Genomic DNA, 18,671 nt, shown 5'->3' on the forward strand with positions numbered 1-18,671 from the left:
ATGGGGAGAGGAAGAGTGGAGCTGAAGAGGATAGAGAACAAGATAAACAGGCAAGTCACATTTGCAAAGAGAAGAAATGGGCTTCTGAAGAAAGCTTATGAGCTCTCCGTTCTCTGTGATGCTGAGGTTGCTCTCATCGTCTTTTCCAACCGTGGCAAGCTCTATGAGTTTTGTAGCAGCCCTAGGTAATTCCTTATATATATATATATGGTCTGATCAATTTTTTCCTTCTATAATTTCTGGATTTGAGTTGGGATCTGTTAATTGTTCTCTCTATAGTTTCTTTGATTTCTTCATGGGTTTCATTGGGATCAATTTAATATGATTTAATGGCCCCTACAAGTGTAATCCTTTCACAAAGTTTCTCTCTTTTTAATTGTTTAATTAATAATTTTCATACGGCTGATGATACAAATTATAATTTCTTCATGGATTTCATTGGGATCCACATATATGATTTTAGTTGCTTCTACAAATGAAAGCCTCTTCCATAAATTTTCTATCTTTTTTGTTTAATTAATTAATTTCATAAGGCTGATGATACAAATTTAGATTTCATCATGGGCTCAACTGGGATCCATATATATGATATTTGCTTCTACTATCGCAAAAGCATCTATTTGTAAATTTTCTTCTTTTTCTTGAAATTAATTTTTAGTGCTATATATATTGGAAACATTAATTGTAATAGTCTCACAAGGCTGATGATATAAATTAATTTTAAGTTCCATTACCTGAAAAGATTCATTTTCTTATCCGTTATTTAAAATTAATTTTTTGTGATAAATATGTGTGTGTGTTGTTTAGCTAATTAAGGTGTTAAGTTTTTGTTCAAAAAAATTTAGGGTGTTAAGTTTTCATATAATTTAGTATCTGATTTTACAAAGTGATATTTTGTTCATTTTTTGGGTACTAATTCTTGCATAAGCTATTGAAGATGTTGGATTTTCATCTAATTCCATGTATCTAATTGCACCAAATGATATTTTGTTCATTTTCTGGGCTAATTTTTGCATTTTTTGGGACACTACAATTATTGCATTAGCCGATTAAGGTTCTGGGTTTTCATCTAATTTCATGTACCTGATTGCACAAACTGATATTTTGTCAGTTTTTTGGGTATTAATTCTTGCATTACTGGATCTGAAGCACAAATGTTCCCATTTTACTTAGCATTTGGAGTTCTTTCTTCTAATTTGATTTCTTCTTTGTAAGAAAGGATTGACTCCTTTTTTTTTTTCTTTTTTTTTTTTATGGTTAAATGAAAAAAGATTGCCTTTACTTCTTTGCCCTTAATTTCTTCCCCTTGCATGTCTAGTTGTGAAATATAATTAAAAAGTGATATTCATACTCCCATTTTCTCTCCCTTCAATCCTCCCTCATTTTCTATCCTTAGGATTAATTGAACAAATATTAAAGGGATTTAAAGAACACAACCCTGAGGGAGAAGTGCAGAAGAAGGAAACGAGAAAGTAAAACATTATTATTCTATAATTAAAATTCATATAAACTTTTCTAATTATTTAATTAAATAAAATTTAAGTAATTCATCTTTTGCTTTGACCCAAAAAAAAAAAAAAGTATTTCATCTTTTGCACTATCTTGTTCAAACGAGTCCCCTTGTGTGAATTGATTGAGTTAAAGAGAGTATGGCCGATCGGCTCCAGAGGTGTGAGCATCAAAAGCCTGAGATCATAATGATCCTATATTGCTTTTCCCATAGAATTTGAAAGTTAGAGTTCTCTGGCATGCATGTCTTTGAGAAAATTACTTCTTGTGATTATTTTTGCTCTGAAACCCGTATATTTGACACATCTATCAAAGAATAACTATATCTATTGTACAGTGGATTATAAGCTGTGTGACATCTTTCAAATCATGAATTACTTAAAAGAAAATTTAAAGTTTTTTCCTTTTTGCTTCACCACTTCTTAATTAAAGACAGTTTTTTTCTCTCTGTTCAGCATTGATCTTTGTGATTATATATGTATGTCTGTTGTGCATGCAAATCATGTTTGTTAAGTTTTAACACTGCAAATTTTAGTTTTTCATTGTGTTCATGAGACAATTAATATTCTAGTGTTTTTACATATGGGGGTTCAGGAATTATTAGTAATTTTTAGGTATGTGTAGGATATTCATAAATCAAATATGTTTAACTAGTAAGTGAACCACCATGCAGTAACCCAGTAGTTAGAGATAAATTCCAGACCCGTAGTCCATACGACCCCCAAAAGAATGGACTATGGTGGTGAAGCCACCACTAGTCTCTCTTAAAAAAAAAAGTGGATTGGACACATTCATAAATCCAATGTAAGTAATGAGAGGCAAGTTTTTTAACTAAAGTTTGGTACTTTCGAATATGAAAAGATGTCCAATCAGAACCATAAATTTGGTTTACGTAAAGAGTTTCAACAATACATTTGAGTGCTGACAAGCTTTTTTTTTTTTTATCTTTACGAAGATATTTGATGAATTTGTCTGTTTCATTGTCTTTTTCTTTTAATATAATTTTATCTATTTGGCGTAACCAGAAATTACTACTAATAGGAAACCCTTTACTTTACTTGTGAAATAAGATTCTTGGGTTTAGATATGTTTCATGCGTGAAAAAAAAAATGCTTGTATATATTTGTTGTTAATACTAACTATAAGGATTTAGGAAAAACATTTGTATTAGGTTGTCAATTTCGAATGTTGATCAAATACTTTCTTGTCTGGATTCGTTGTTAATTTAAATGTCTGACATCATAATATGTAAATCGGGAAGACAATGTTACTTAACCATTCTTGAGTATAATGAGCGAACTCCTTGCTTTGTTGAAATGTAGTTAAACTAGGACAATTATGTTGCTCGCATGAAAGAATACATGGCGTATTTATATGCTGAATCCAGTGATTAAGATGACTATTGTGTCTTGGATGCTTCGATTTATAATTGGTGAAAATACTTTGCTGCATTTAATTTATGCAAAGAAATCAACAAGCTCTTGTTCTTATAATATCACACACACACACACACACACACACACACACACATAACACCACGTATTATTATACAATCGGAGAACCTCCAATTGTATTATGACATATGGTATTCCGTCCCGTATTTCTGGCACACTAAATCATATGTACAATAATTGGCTATCTATGTGCAATCATTTGAGACATGAGAAGTTCATATCAAATGATAGCTGTGAGTTTTGGCTTGGTGTCTTTCGCTGGGAAAATAGTTCTACAACATGGATTGGCATGCATGTTATGGTTTCTTCTCATAAACAAAAAATTTCATCTTTTATTATCCTAATTAATTGGTCTTTTTTCTTCCTTCCTTTTCTCCTCCCTTCTTCTTTAGCATTCTCCAAACCGTAGACAGGTACCAAAAGTGCAGTTATGGTGCGGTGGATCAAGTCAACATACCTGCAAAGGAACTTGAGGTAACACCTAAGAAATTGCTAGTTTTCTATATCGTGCATAAATTTTAAAACGTTTTACTTCGCTAATACATATTTGCTACTTTGCATGGATATATATCAGAGCAGCTATCGTGAGTACATGAAACTCAAAGGTAGATGTGAGTCCCTACAACGAACTCAGAGGTAATTAATCATCTGTGAATTATAATTAAGCCAATGGATTAACTGTGGTCTTCATGGAATTGCTTATCGCTTAGAAATTTACATTTTTGATGAATAATTTCAACTTATGTTGTATCCATGCATGTAGAAATCTTCTTGGTGAGGAATTGGGTCCATTAAACACAAAGGAGCTTGAGCAGCTTGAGCGCCAACTTGAGGCCTCCTTGAAGCAAGTTAGGTCCACTAAGGTAACTGCAGTTCAATATCAAATTATGAGTTATACATTGACCATATGGCAGAATTCATCATCCATTTTTAGGGCCCGTTTGAGATTGCTTATGTTACTAGAACTTCTGCTCGAAGTGATTTAATGGAAACACAACAAATCTTTTGGTAAAGGTGCTTTTAGGAATCAAAACAACTTTTAGTTATGCCTAGCATAGCCATAACCAATTTTCGTTATTTGGAAGTGCATTTAGCCATTCAGAAAGCATTCTCGCGCAAACCCTTAGATTTTAATGAAGTATTGGCTTGAACTACCCCCTTTCAGCTCTTTTAGGAGATGTCGCATTAATTGTTCATCTCATGTTGCTTTGCAGACCCAGTATATGCTGGACCAACTTTCTGCCCTTCAGAACAAGGTATGTGCCTTTCAGTTTTGCCGAGAAATGAAGGCATTGCAGTTTCATGTGCTTAAAAGTGAATTATCTACCTTGTTCTAATTACAGGAACAACTGTTAATCGAAGCCAACAGGGATTTGACAATGAAGGTAAATTTCTGTCTCAAGGCTCACTGCAGTTAAATTTTTAATGTGCTCTTTTGATTGTGACACTGTCATCCGTAAGAAAAAACTAACGAGTCTTGCGACGGTCCAATGTGCTCTCTTGATTAATTCTGAATATTTATATTCAATAATATTACCATATGAATATTGCAGTTGGATGAAATTGGTTCAAGAAATCAACTTAGACAGTCATGGGAAGGAGGTGACCAGGGTATGGCATATGGAACCCAACATCACCATGCTCAATCCCAAGGGTTCTTCCAGCCTTTAGATTGCAATCCCACTTTGCAAATAGGGTAATTATACAAGTATTTAATATTTAATTATTCATCTAAATAAGTTATGTTAAACTTCACTAATAGCTTAATTACAAGCTAATTACTTTAAATAATTTACAGGTACCCTGCAGAGGGGTCAGAGCAGATGGGTGCCACAACTCATGCCCAACAAGTGAACTGTTTCATCCCCGGATGGATGCTTTGAGTTTGTGCTGCTGATGAATCTGATCAGTGCCTCTAATCAGCCATAAAAAAACATATACCCAAGTTTATGCTTTTTTTTTTCTTTTTTTCTGGCAATATATAAACTGCATGTAACCTTAATTTCACATAAAATCAGCAGTGACTGCATTTCAAGGGGACCTTTCAAAGGCCTAAAGTCCTTTTAACTTTTGTTAGAGGGCTTAAGTTTACAATATTGCGAACTTATTTCTTGCTTTGAGACTATGGTTATATAATGTTTTCCTTTTTTTAAGAGAAGAGTAGTTGCAGATGACACTTTATCGTAGTGGCAGAAAACAATGATTTCTATGCATATTGGTGCGGGTTTGATGCCCATCGATCCCATTTCCCTAACATTTAACAATTCAACTCACAAACGCTATTGTTTGTAAAAAAAAAAAAGAGACTGGATATATGTATAGGGTTAGGATCCTGCTTTGACACCCATTTTATAAGGCCCATTTTGTAATGTATTCATAGATCATCCTTGTAAAAAATTAAATAAATCCAAAACCATCAAGAGATTTATTTGTAGTGAAGAAAATTGACAAATACGGTTTTGCAAAGAAATAATAAATTTTATTCAAGTCATATGGTTTCGGATTTGGCTAATTTTTGGTAGACATGAAATTTGAGTATGACATAGAAAATAGATGGTTGGATCATGAAATACATAACGGAGTGGCTCCCAAAAAAACGTGTACAAACGTATGTCAGAAATGTGTGTCCCCAAGACCTTAACCTATATAGATAAATAGATAGATAGAAAGATAATTCTTATTCTCATGCACATTAAATTTGTACATAAAGATATAGGGATGAAGACCAAAAATTGAAGGGTAAAATATTGAGTTATTAGGATCAAGTGCATCCAATGATAAACCTTGCAGCGAAGAATTCGAAATTGGGACCTCTTTCGCTATTGAGAAGAGAAATATCTCTAAACAAATACCTAGCTTGTGCAGAAAATTGGGACCTTAGTTGAATCAAAGGTCTCTTAATTGTGTCAAGCCCGGTCAGTTTGTTCAAAACAAAAGTTGGGCCTATGTGTTTGCATTGTCCTGGGGTTTACAACATTTTCTCCTCCATAAGCCCAATATAATTTGGTTATAACTTAAGCCCATAATAAGTGGCAGTACATAGTAGTCACCTATAATGCTCAATTAAATTTTTATAAAGGCTAATTATATTAAAACTCCACAAATTGTTGAATAAACTCCATAAACTTAATAAACCCCACATTTGCTTTTTTCACTTAAAAATTATCTTATACACCCCACTTACTTTCCCATAATACCCCCACACCCCACATTCTCAATATACATCTTATATTTTGTACATACACCCCATATTTTCTTTACACCCCACATTTCTCAAAACTTATAACACTCATTTTTAATTTTCAGGGATTGAATCTAACCATATGAACACTAAAAAATGAATATGAACATAGAAGTTTAAATAATGCAGCAAAAACAAGATTAAATAATTGTCGATGTCATCAAAATCACTAAAACAATGAAAACTATGAAGTCTTACCTCATGTGAAGCTCCTGAAACATCAATTTCGTGTTCCATTCGTCAAAAACAATTTTTCTTAATCAACATGTTTGATAGTTGAGAAGATAAATAATACGCTAAAAGTGATTTGGGGTGTATTTATACATCTTTATTTTTTTTAAAACCTAATAAGGTCAAAATTGTCATTGCATAATGGAGTACATAAGTCATTTAATATTAAATTTTAATGTGGGGTGCATTCAATATTTTGTGGGGTGTTAATATAAAAACCTTTTATAAATTTAGTATTTTGAAGAAGCATGTGAATATATGGGGGGATTAAGATCATGGAGTTCTATTGAGAAATTCTTTCAATCACCTTATTTGATAGAGATATATTGTGGGGCTTGCTACGAATTTTATTTCAATGAATCGAATCCTGTTTTTAATCTCGATCAAAGTGTTGTAGTTTTAATATTTAGAAATGTGATCGTGTAAATCCTATTATATCTTGAGATATCCTTATGGAATTCTACCATATCTTATAGATTAGATATTATCCTATTAGAGTTGTAATCCTAAAGAATTTACCTTTCCTACTATTATAAATAAAGGCACCATTGAGATAAGACACACCTCAAAATCACACCTCAAAATCACACCTCAAAATCACATATCTCTCTTCTCTCTCTTGCCGTGCCACACCCCCTCTCTCTGCTCTTTAGTTGTTCAGTCAAATAGGCCTACAACACAACAAAAATATCATTCTTATAAAACTTAGACGAATGCAATATCTTAAGGAAGAACAATATCATTTAGACACAAAATACTGATAACATTGTTGATCATCTCTCTTATATAGGTGGGCATATGAATAAATAAAATAACCACCATTTAGTTGAAATATTAAATGGCTTTAAATTTAGGTAATATTTTGCTACGATAATTTTTGAAAGAAGACCCAAGTGAATCGCAGAAATTAAAAAAATTAGATTTAGATTACGGAATACTTTTTTGTTTACTTAACTTTGGGATAATCAAAATGTATGTGGCATCCACGCGAATTTAGAAATCCAACTCCTCTTTTAGAGGAATTGGACTCCTAGACAAGGAAGGTATTTGAATTCCTTGGCATGTGGGGGAATGGGAATGAATTCCTTTAACCAATTATGCCCTTACTTGGTTCTTTTTATTCCAACATTGCCCTCACTTGATTTTCTATTAATTAAACCAAAAATGATATATTAACCAAAAAAATTATAAATAATTTATTAACCATAGAAAGAGACCATAATTATTTTATTTGAAATATATGGGTAAAAATGAATAAAACTAATCGAATTTTTATTATAAATGGATAATTTTTTAAAGAAGACCCAAGTGAATCGTAGAAATTAAAAAAATTAGATTTAGATTACAGAATACTTTTTTGTTTACTTAACTTTGGGATAATCAAAATGTATGTGGTGTCCACGCGAATTTAGAAATCCAACTGCTCTAAGACTCCTAGACAAGGAAGGTATTTGAATTCCTTGGCATGCGGGGGAATGGGAATGAATTCCTTTAACCAATTATGCCCTTACTTGGTTCTTTTTATTCCAACACTGCCCTCACTTGATTTTCTATTAATTAAACCAAAAATGATTTATTAACCAAAAAAATTATAAATAATTTATTAACCATAGAAAGAGACCATAATTATTTTATTTGAAATATATGGGTAAAAATGAATAAAACTAATCGAATTTTTATTATAAATGGATAATAATTAATTAGTATACAAATGATTAGAAAACAATATGAACATAAAAATAATTTATATAAAGGGCATTTTAATAATCATATTGATTTTTATTCCGATTCAGCTGAATAGTAAACCATTTATATGGAATTCGAACCATTCCTATCCTTATTGCAGAAAATTTTTAGTAAATAATTTCAACAAAACTCCTCCTCAATTCAACTCATCTTTAATTTAATTCCTCTCATTATAGTGTATCTCAAAATAAAGTTACTCGAGGATCCTTCATTGAAGCTCCCACCCTATACATGGATAATAAACCCCACATATAAATATATAAATAAATAAATAAATAAATAAATAATATATATATAAATAAAATAGAAAGCGAGAGCCCCAATTTGGGGTCACGCATGCTGATAACAACTTTGGGGTCACGCATTTGACAAAAATATTAGGACAAAATTGCCTCTCAACCAAAAAAAGCCAAAAGCAGCCCAATATAATATATCAAATATAATATATCAAATAATGTAGGGGTAATTTGATAATTTTGTCATCATAAAATATAATATAAATATAAGTGGTTAGAGAGAAAAGAATAAAAAAAATGAAAGGATAAGTAAAAGTTGATGGTGCCCACATGAAGGGGAAAGAAAAATATAATAAAAAAAAATGATGAATATTGTGTTCAAAACATTTTAAGAGGTGTATAGTGCTGGTGATAAATTAGTAAAGATTATTTTTTTATATTTATTTATATTTATAAATTAGTACCTTACATATATAGGTGCATATTCCAAAGCAATAAGGGCTACATTTTAATTTAATTATCCATATATTTGAGATAGTGTGAAGTGTTGAATTATATACGCGTGAAGAGAATCAGATGGTCCCATATATGCATGTGCTCGACCAAAGAGATGCATGTATATAGATTTACGAGGTTTGATTTAACAACGGTTGATTCATTGGGACCGTTTAGTTTGCATGTGTACTATTCTTATCTAGGGGTGCAACTCGGGCGGGTTAGAAGATTAATCCAATCCCAATCCAATTTTTACCATTCGGGCTTGGGTTCGGGTTGGGTTTCATTCTGATTCATTTGGACTCGGGTTTAATTGGGTTTGGGTTTACTTGGGTTGAATTTAGGTTGCCCAACTTTTTCTAGTTTAATTTTGTAACAACTTAGTTTTCAAGAATTCCTAAAAAAATTAAGCCAAGTAGCATCAAAGCTAGCTAACCTTAATTTCATAAATCCATCTACTATAAAGCTTTAGGATTCAGAGACTACAAATATGGGCTGACTAATCAAAACCTCTTATTCCCTAAAAACTTAAGTAATTATAAAGCTTAGTTTATTAAAAAAAAATTAGAAAGTGTGTTGGTTTTTGGACTTGGCTCACTTGGGTGTAGTATGAGCATTATACAATAGTGTGTTGGTTTTTGGACTTGGCTCACTTGGGTGTAGTATGAGCATTATACAATATGGTTAGATTGAGTTTGGTTAGTTGGGGTGGGTTGGGTTGGGGATGGACGGGTAATTGATCAACCCAATCAATAAACGGGTTAAATTTGGGTTGGGTTCCCGCGGGGGGGGGGGGGGGGGGGAAGGGTTATAACTTAAAAAATACCCACTTGTTTAGGTTTAAAGTCGGATTGGACATGAACGGATTCGAATTAGTCCAACCCAAGTTGCACCCCTATTCTCATCTCATCATTATTTTAAGGTTTCTAAGTACTAAATATGCAGCTTAATTACATGATGTTTTGGCCCCCCCCCCCCCCCCCGCGCCCGCCGCGGTCTCTCAGCTTAATTTACTCATAATATGCAACATTTTCCCCACATCCTTGAGTATTATTCACTATTAATTGCAAAATTCAATCATATTAATTTTTTATATGTATATAAAGAAAATATAAGGCAACAAGCAACAACAAACAATGACATGGCCAACAGCTTAGTCATTCTCAAACATCATGGGTGGTTAAGTAATTGTGAACGCATTACATGTCCGTATTCAATATGGTACATTCTGAGTTCAATTCCTAGCGTTAGTGAATCACTAGATGATGGTAAGAGGAGACTGAAATGTCACTGTGAGGCTTTCCGACCTTTATAAAGATGATTTGCAGTGGCGAAGCCACCAAACGCTACCCTTTAAAATAATAATAATCTAGTCATTCTCTTTTTGTTTGGAAAAATTCGTTTAATTAGAAATTCAGAAGGGAAAAAAAGGAGAAAAACTTTATACTCCTATCTAGCTAGGAGTAAGTCTAAAAATTATGGACTCGTTTGGAAAATATTTTTAAATGATTAAAAGCGATTTTAGAGAAAATATTTTTTTATACCAAAAACACTTGAAGTGCTTTCTGGAAAAAACACCAATTATGTGCTTCCTGCAATCACTTCAAGTGCTTTTCTAGAGTTTAACTTTACATTTCTACTAAATATTGGTTTTAAAAATATTTTCTCTAAAAACACTTTCAGCCATTTAAAAGCATTTTCTGGAAAAAAAAAATTCAATGATCTCGGCACACACATGCTATACATATATAAAAGGAGTATGATTCTCTCCCCTCTTTCTTTTCCCTCCCCTCCTATTTGAGTCACGGTTAAGTCAAATCAACATCTTATATTAATTTTTTTTATAGAAAGAGAAAAACAAAATAGAAAATATGAGAAGAGGGGATGAAAGGGAATGAAAAAAAGAAGGAAGAGAATCTTAATCGTATATAAAATAAGTTCACCGTCACCCTCTTACCTATCTTACTCCCTAAGTACATCAAAGTTCACTGGCACTTTGCATCAGTAACACGAAAGTTTCTCCTTCAAAAGTGAAATTGCCATATATATCTGTGCAAACACACACGTCACATGTGAATGTAATTTGGTTGTACTGTAGCTATATATGCTTCATTCGATAGTGTGAAAAGTTTGTTTGTGATAACAGATATTTTTTCCGCCATTGAAAGTACAGATCAGTTAAAAAAAGTGAGCATGGCAGCAACATGTCTTTCAATTATTCTAAAAAATAAGGGTAAATTACATAGTAGCCCTTTGGGTTTGAGCTCTATTACAACCGTATACAACATCTTTAAAACATTTCACTTTCATACCTCACGTTCTATTTTATTTCAAAATAATACCTCCGTCACATTTTTCATCAATTGATCCGTTAAGTGCTGACGTGGCTGACACATTTGTGCCACGTGACTGCCAAATGTGTGCCATGTGGCAATTTAAAAAAAAAAAAAAAACCTTAATCTTCTAAATTTAAAAAAAAAAAAAACCAGAAACTTGAAACCCATTATCCCCCAGCCCCTGAACCCTGCGAATCCCCCTCTCAACCCATTATTCCCCATATCCCATTATCCACCCCCAACCACCCCATCCCCGCGCCCGCGCGAACCCAAATCCCATAAGCCCCTCGTACCTGGAACCCACAACCCAGATCCCATAAGCCCCCATCCCACCCTCTTCCCTCCTCTACACACCCCACTCCTTAAATCCACACTCATTTCTCCCATTTTCACCTCACGAACCCGACGATGGCGGTCGGGATCTGGGTTTTTATTTTTTTATTTTTTTCTAGGTTGCAGATAGGGGTCAGGGGAAGAAGAGAGGGGGGAGAAGACGAACTGAAAGGGGTTTTTTTTTTTTTTTTTTTTTTTCTGGGTTGCGGAAGAAGATGAAGATCCGGGGAGGGGGGGTTGCGGGGAAATGGGATGCGTTGCAGGTATGAGGGTCTTATGGGATGGGGGTGGATAATTGGATCTGGGGAATAATAGGTTGGGGGTTTAATGGGATATGGGTTTTGCAGGGAGCGCGGGGGGGGGGGGGGGAGGGGATAATCAAGTATTTTGGTTTTTTTATTTATTTTATTTTTAATTTAGAAGATTAAGGTTTTTTTTTTTTTTAAAAAAAATTGCCACGTGGCACAAATGTGTCAGCCACGTCAGCACTTAACGGATCAATGGATGGAAAATGTGACGGATGTATTATTTTGAAATAAAATAGAACGTGAGGTATGAAAGTGAAATGTTTTAAAGATGTTGTATGCGGTTGTAATAGAGCTCAAACCTGAGAAGCTACTATGTAATTTACCCAAAAAATAAAGTGTTACGGGGAAATGGATGACCCGCCTCAAACCAACACGAAAACTCAAATTCCGAAGATAGGAAATCCATTAAAAACAACTCCTAAAAGAAGTGTAAGTTCGAAAGCCTTGAAAGATCATGAACAAAGGTTGCATCATCACACCAAGGATAAGAATTTCACAAATGAACCCCCAATATGGCCATCACCAAAGTTTGCTTAAACAATTAACCACTTGAATACCTTCACGATATATATATATATATATATATATATAGAGAAACTAATATAGACCGGCTAGTGGAGACATTCATGAAGCAGCTTGATAAGCGTAAATCCAAGAATACTTGGTCTCGATGAGTCTTCTTTAATTTTCTGCTGCTGATTTCAATTAAAAGTTGATTTCATGTGTTTTATTTAATTTTCTGCTTTTATTAGGTTTCATTCACAATTTCAAATTCTTTTCCTAAATCTGTTTTAAATAGTTAACTAAGAATTGGCTTTAAATACAAGTTATTCATATCAATCTCTTTGGAAAATGACTTTACTTGAACCGTTTATATTACAATTACGATGTTCTCTTGCAAGTATTTTTATCTTATTTTTACAGGTGTAAAAATCCTATCACCCAACCTAGTCCGAAGAGCCACAAGCCGCACCATCAGTATTAAGCTTGGCTTCAAATTTACAGAGAAAGCCGAAGAATCTCATAGATTTTGGGCGCTCTTGAAGGCCTACCACGCACTTCAAGTAATCGAATGCGAAACTCATCAACAAAATTTGACATCAAACCCAAGCCCCGTAAGTTCACTTTAAAAATTTGCAAGCGAATATCACTAACCAAACAATATAAAAATAAATAAATGTGCACAACCACAAAAAAAAAAGTGAGAAATCTTCCTTTTTATCACACTTGTTCTCCACCATACTAATTTGAAATTTTAGGACTTCATAGTTTGTAGTAAATGGTCCCCTCTCTTATCCATATAGCCGTATTATTAAAAGGTATGGAATACGGTGCTTTTGGAAATGTAGTCAGATAACAATTTCAAGTTGGGGGTGTGTTATCTACACATCCCATTTTTCTTCTCACACACTCCTTGATAATTTATGTCCGTTGATCTTCTTCAATTCATTCGATCCGACAGTCGAAAATTAAAAAGGTGTGTCATAAGTAAAATGGGGTGTGTGGATATCACACCCCTTTTGGGGTGTGTAGATATCACACCCCTTTCAAGTTCAAGAGTAGGGTGGTCACAGTCACAGATGCCATGACTATGCATTGATAGCTGTAAAAGGTTTTAAATTTGATTAGTTTTGTCGACAGTGGCGGAGCCCGGATTTTACGTGAGGAGGGGCCTCATTTTTTTGTTTTGAGTACATCGATATTTTTATATTAAGGGGAGGGGGAGTTCGGCTAAACCACACAATGGGCAACCTAGTTTGGTATCGAATTCGCCGTCTACGAGATTAGAACCTAAGACCTCTCACTTCCAAGTGAAGAGAAATACCACTAGACCGTAGTATTGAGTGACTAAATGTTAAAAAAAGAAGAAGATAATGTTCACAAGAGAGTATAATACATGCTTGGAGTTGTGAGCTAATTAAAATTTTCCTTCCAATATCTATTCAATATAGAGAGTAGTTAATCAAAATTAAAGAGGATTAAAAGAAATTAACCTTCCAATATCAAGTCAATGAAAAATGCTAGGGAGATCATGTTTTTAGACCATATTGTTAGTAAAAAGTTAAAGAGAACAAAGAGATTTACAATTCGACAAAAAAAAAGAAAAAGATTTACAAACCTTAATATTGTTTTTGGAGGACAAAATATATGAAATTCAACAAGAAAAGGAGGAAAAGCTCAAAGTTTATTATTCTTTCGGTTGGCGATGTAAAAGAAATTTTTTGATTAAACTCAAGTAGACTTCAAATTTTAAATTTAAGAGTTATTGACTTGTTTACAAGATAAGAGTTAAATTTAGTTTTAGGATTAGTGTCGTTGGGTTAAAAGAAAAAAAGACCTCTTGTTTTAACTATTGGTGAATAGAATTTAAGAGTTTTGTGCATACAATACAATGCCTCCGCCCCTGTTTGTCGATCTTCTCTTGATCAATATCATACACTAGTAGTAAAGGATTAGGTCGTTGTCAAATGAGCTCGTATTTAGTTTGCAAAAAAATTCGATATAGAGTACATATATAGAAGCATAATACAGAAATCCCGAATTAATTTACAAACCAGCACAAAGGAGTGCATAAAAGTAAACAAATTACGAGCAAACAGCTATTTGATATAAACTTAAACATGCACAAGACAGTATTATTGATTCGGAACATAACCTTAACGTCTGGCTTCTTAAACACAAGAAACGTCAAAACCTAAAGAGTGCAGGTAAGTCATTCCTCTTTCGAAGGGCCCAACCCCAAGTACAAACACAAGAAGCCACCTCACGAACAAAAAACAAACCCAATATAATTTATTTGACAAAAGAGAGAGACCCAACCAGCAGCAGCAGCAGGTAACAATTGGAAAAGAGAAATTATGCAGCAATTGTTAAAGGAAGTTTTAACGAAACATTTTTAGTATTGTTCACTTTTAATAAAAATGACATTTTTACTTTAAAAATTTACTTCTGATACTATTCACTTACAATGTCTTTTTGTCCGCTTCAAAGATCCCTCCGTTTGATTTTGCCAAATATATAGTAAGCAAACTACTTACCCAATTATTGTTGCGGAAGCAAACCTTTACTCTTTTACGTACCCACTATTAAGTAATGTCACTATCTGATATGTTAAATGCAATAGACAGACGACATCATTTGATGTATTGCGGTGTAGAAATGGGAGAAAGATATAAGTTTTGAACAAGCCCCTCTTATATAACTTCGTGCCCATTCCAGTTAAAGTATTCTACGAGCAGCTCAACCAAAGTAGATCAACTTAAGCATTTTCCGCTTGAGTATCTAAATTTGTTGAATCAATGGATGCCATAACGGCGATCAAAGACTGAAAAATAGTTGTAAAAAAAACCCGTTGGCACTTGATCAAATAGCTCTGGAAGGTGTACTTCCTCAATCCAAGCTTGTCCCTAAAGGAGAGAACTCTAATTCCTTGGTCCCATCAGAATATCCCTGTTGGTATAGTGTTATGCATATATATAGCAGCTAAAAATATTGTATCAGAAAATATCAATTAATTCAAGATTTGATTTTCCTCTTCAATATCTCTCTCTTGTTTCTTTCTCTATCATCTTCTTTTATATCAATCCTTCATATTTTCCAATGTTGTTAATACCCACATTCTACAGTTACCTCTTGATTTCCCCTTCCAATGGATTTATTTTGACTAACTAATCATGCGCACAATCAGTTTTCAACTAAAGAACATATCAACACGATAAAGAAAGTAACAATAATAAAATAAACAACATTTCAATGGATTTATTTTGATAGTTATGTAATTGTAATATCGACACCATTAATGAAATAAACAACGTTTCAATATTTAATATACAGTTGTTGATATTAAGTGATGAAATATGCCACGCGATCAAAGAGCTCATCCAAAGATTCTCCCATTATTGTGACGTCCATATTTGTTTATGGATTTTGTGCATAAAACTAGTAAAGAATGTAACAATATTTATGCGCATAAATTGAAGATGGCTTTATTGCAGCTACTAGCTAGTAGTCTGTTCCTACGTAGTTACTTTGGACGAGGGAAGTCATGAAATGAGAATTGTAATCTTATTCAAAAACTCATTTTTATTTCTTATTTACCTTTTTTATTTTCGTTCATCAGATAGAATAAATTGAAGAAAATCAATAGTAAAAAGTTAACAAATGTATGTCGAAAGTAAAAATAAATATGTGAATAACAATATCCAACGAGAAAGTTAAGAATGTGGGAGAAAGTAAATAAATGTGAGATCAACTACCTCATAATCTATTTATTCTTGCTACTTCAAACATTGGATTACGAATTCTAATGTGAAGTCTAACTATATACGTCTTGGTGTCGTAATTGTCCGTAAACACAATAGAAGTCTCGAGTATATCCGCCTCTAGGAAACACTAAAAAAAATCAAAATAATTCAAATGCTTTCGTGTAAGCAAACATGCCAATAAATGTTGGCTAATTATCCATGAAAGTAGTTGACTAGAAGACTTGATATTTTACAAATGAAGCCCTCCCTATTGCCTTTTCCCTTTACAGTGTGGGTGGGTGTGGCCAGGAGACTACAATCGTGGTGCTAGACAGGCGCCACAAGTTATCGGCATTTCGTCTCATTTATTTTTTACTTTTAAAAATAAAATAAAATAAAATATTTTCGGATAAAAGATTGAGACAAAAGATGAAGAAAAAATGAGGGGTAGAATATTTTAATTAATGACGTATAAATCATTTTTTTTACCAATAATAGTATAGTTACTAAATTAATTTAAAATATATATAAAAAAATACAAACTTGAATGCAAAAAGTAAAACATATTGTTATCGCTAATTTAGCTACACCGCAATTTACACGTATAAATTCAAGTTGAAGATGCTTGTCCTTTACCCCTCTTTACCACGAAGAAATAAAGTTGAGCCTCGTCATATAACTGCTGGGGATGTTCATGTAATTGGATCATGTTAATTGCCCTTGGTATGAAACTGAATTGCTGAGTGTTGATCTGGCTGCTGTTTGACTATTAGGTATCCAGCTAGGTTATAATTTCGACCTTTTCTTTGTCCAACTTATCTCATGTCAAGAAAGCTACAAAATTGATATCTAAAAATAATATAGATTTTATTTTCCACATAAATAATGCTTGATGAAGGCTGGAAAACCCATCATGGTTTGAATTTAACAAAAAAAAAAAAAAAACCTATCCTATGATTTAATTAGATACAAATTGGTATTGTGCACTTTCAACGCAACAACGCCGAAGTATCAATGTTACAAATTTATTACCTCATGAATCTACTCAGTTATATTAGGGGTAATACTAGAGAGATTAAAATTTTAATTTTAATTTTGTAAATTAAATGATGTGGTTGTTAATGATTAAATTTTTATTTAAGTGTTGATGTACTTACTTCTTGTTGGTTACACATAATTTAATTTTCAAATTTAGTTTAAAAGTTTAATTTCCATAGCATTACCCATTATATTAATATACAATCTTGAGTTAATTACAAACTTCTCCCTAATTCTAGTGGTTGTTCCACTTTTGTTCTCAAACACTTTTTTGTCCTAGGTAAGTTAAAGATGTGTTAAATAAATGCAGATGACGTTTTACCGTAGTGACGTAAAACTATAATATTTATGCATCATGGTGCAAGTTTAATCTCCACTTATTCTCATTTACCATAACATTGAACAATTTAATCCACTAACGTTATTATTTGTTAAAAAAAATTAAAAAAAAACTTTGTTAAATAAGAACAACAATGACTTCATTTACAAAATTAACAGACCACAATATCAACTATGTTAGCTCGAAAACTTTTTGCATCGATACCAAGTCAAGTTGATATAAGATTTTTTGTTAGCAAATGTAACACTGAACGACTACTTGTAATAAAAGACAGTAACTAAAACGTATTATTCGGTTATTCTACTAAAATATTTTTTAGGGTAAAAAATTTCTTCATTCAGTTTTAATGGCGATTTTGAAAATCCAAATTAAATTGACAATTTGGGCTGGTACTTTCATTCATTTTTTTTATCACAAATGCTGCATACTCCTAATTTGTTAATAAGCACACTTTCAAAAATAAAGGACAACTTGGAGACAAAAATAAATAAAGTTGAAGGATGAAAGTAAGAGCTCCAAGAGTTAGTGCAGTGCTAAATAATATACCACCAAAAGATATAAAATTGATGTTATGATTATAATTATGTAATAAAAAATTATTGTAAATTTTTTTATTTAAAATTGATGTTATGCTTAGAATTATGCGATTAGAAATTATTGTTTTTATTTTTTGGAAAACATAAGCGCCGTCAGCAGTGGCAAATGCTTACCGCGCTGCGATGACGCCTCTGTTTGGCCCGGCAGAGCTTAATCTGACATGACATTTGTACGGACTGTCTGCAACCCTGTGACTAAGCTGATAGACCAAACAGCTGATTAGTCTTTTGGACCACTCCCATCTCGACAACGCATTCCCCAAAACCATCATATTTATTTCTCTCTCCTCTCTCTATTTTCCCATATTTATGCTCGAACGGAGTAAGCAGCCAAGCTTCTGCTACTAGTAAACCGTGAAAACATGTTCAAATAATTAATTTTGTAATCATAAATTGAACACGTGTTTACTCATGATTTGCTAGCAGCAGAAGCAGCTGCTGATTTTTTCACAGCCAAGCTCTGTCCTATATACTCAGCGCCTTTCTTCATCAAAACAATTAAAACCAAGGCACTCCCAATACAAAAATAGAAATATACTACCAAAAAAAAAAAAAAACATCTGT

The 18,671-nt window shown here is 32.9% G+C and overlaps 1 protein-coding gene across 1 annotated transcript; it reads left to right on the forward strand.

The window, feature by feature from the left end:
- Positions 1-4,846, forward strand: LOC103429057 (developmental protein SEPALLATA 1-like). The gene is given in 8 exon segments (NM_001328896.1): positions 1-185; positions 3,356-3,437; positions 3,538-3,599; positions 3,727-3,826; positions 4,178-4,219; positions 4,307-4,348; positions 4,517-4,659; positions 4,762-4,846. Coding segments are annotated over 8 exon segments (741 nt in total).
- Positions 4,847-18,671: the final 13,825 nt, after the last annotated feature.

Source organism: Malus domestica, chromosome 09 (assembly GCF_042453785.1).
Source record: "Malus domestica chromosome 09, GDT2T_hap1".
Classification (NCBI taxonomy): domain Eukaryota; kingdom Viridiplantae; phylum Streptophyta; class Magnoliopsida; order Rosales; family Rosaceae; genus Malus; species Malus domestica.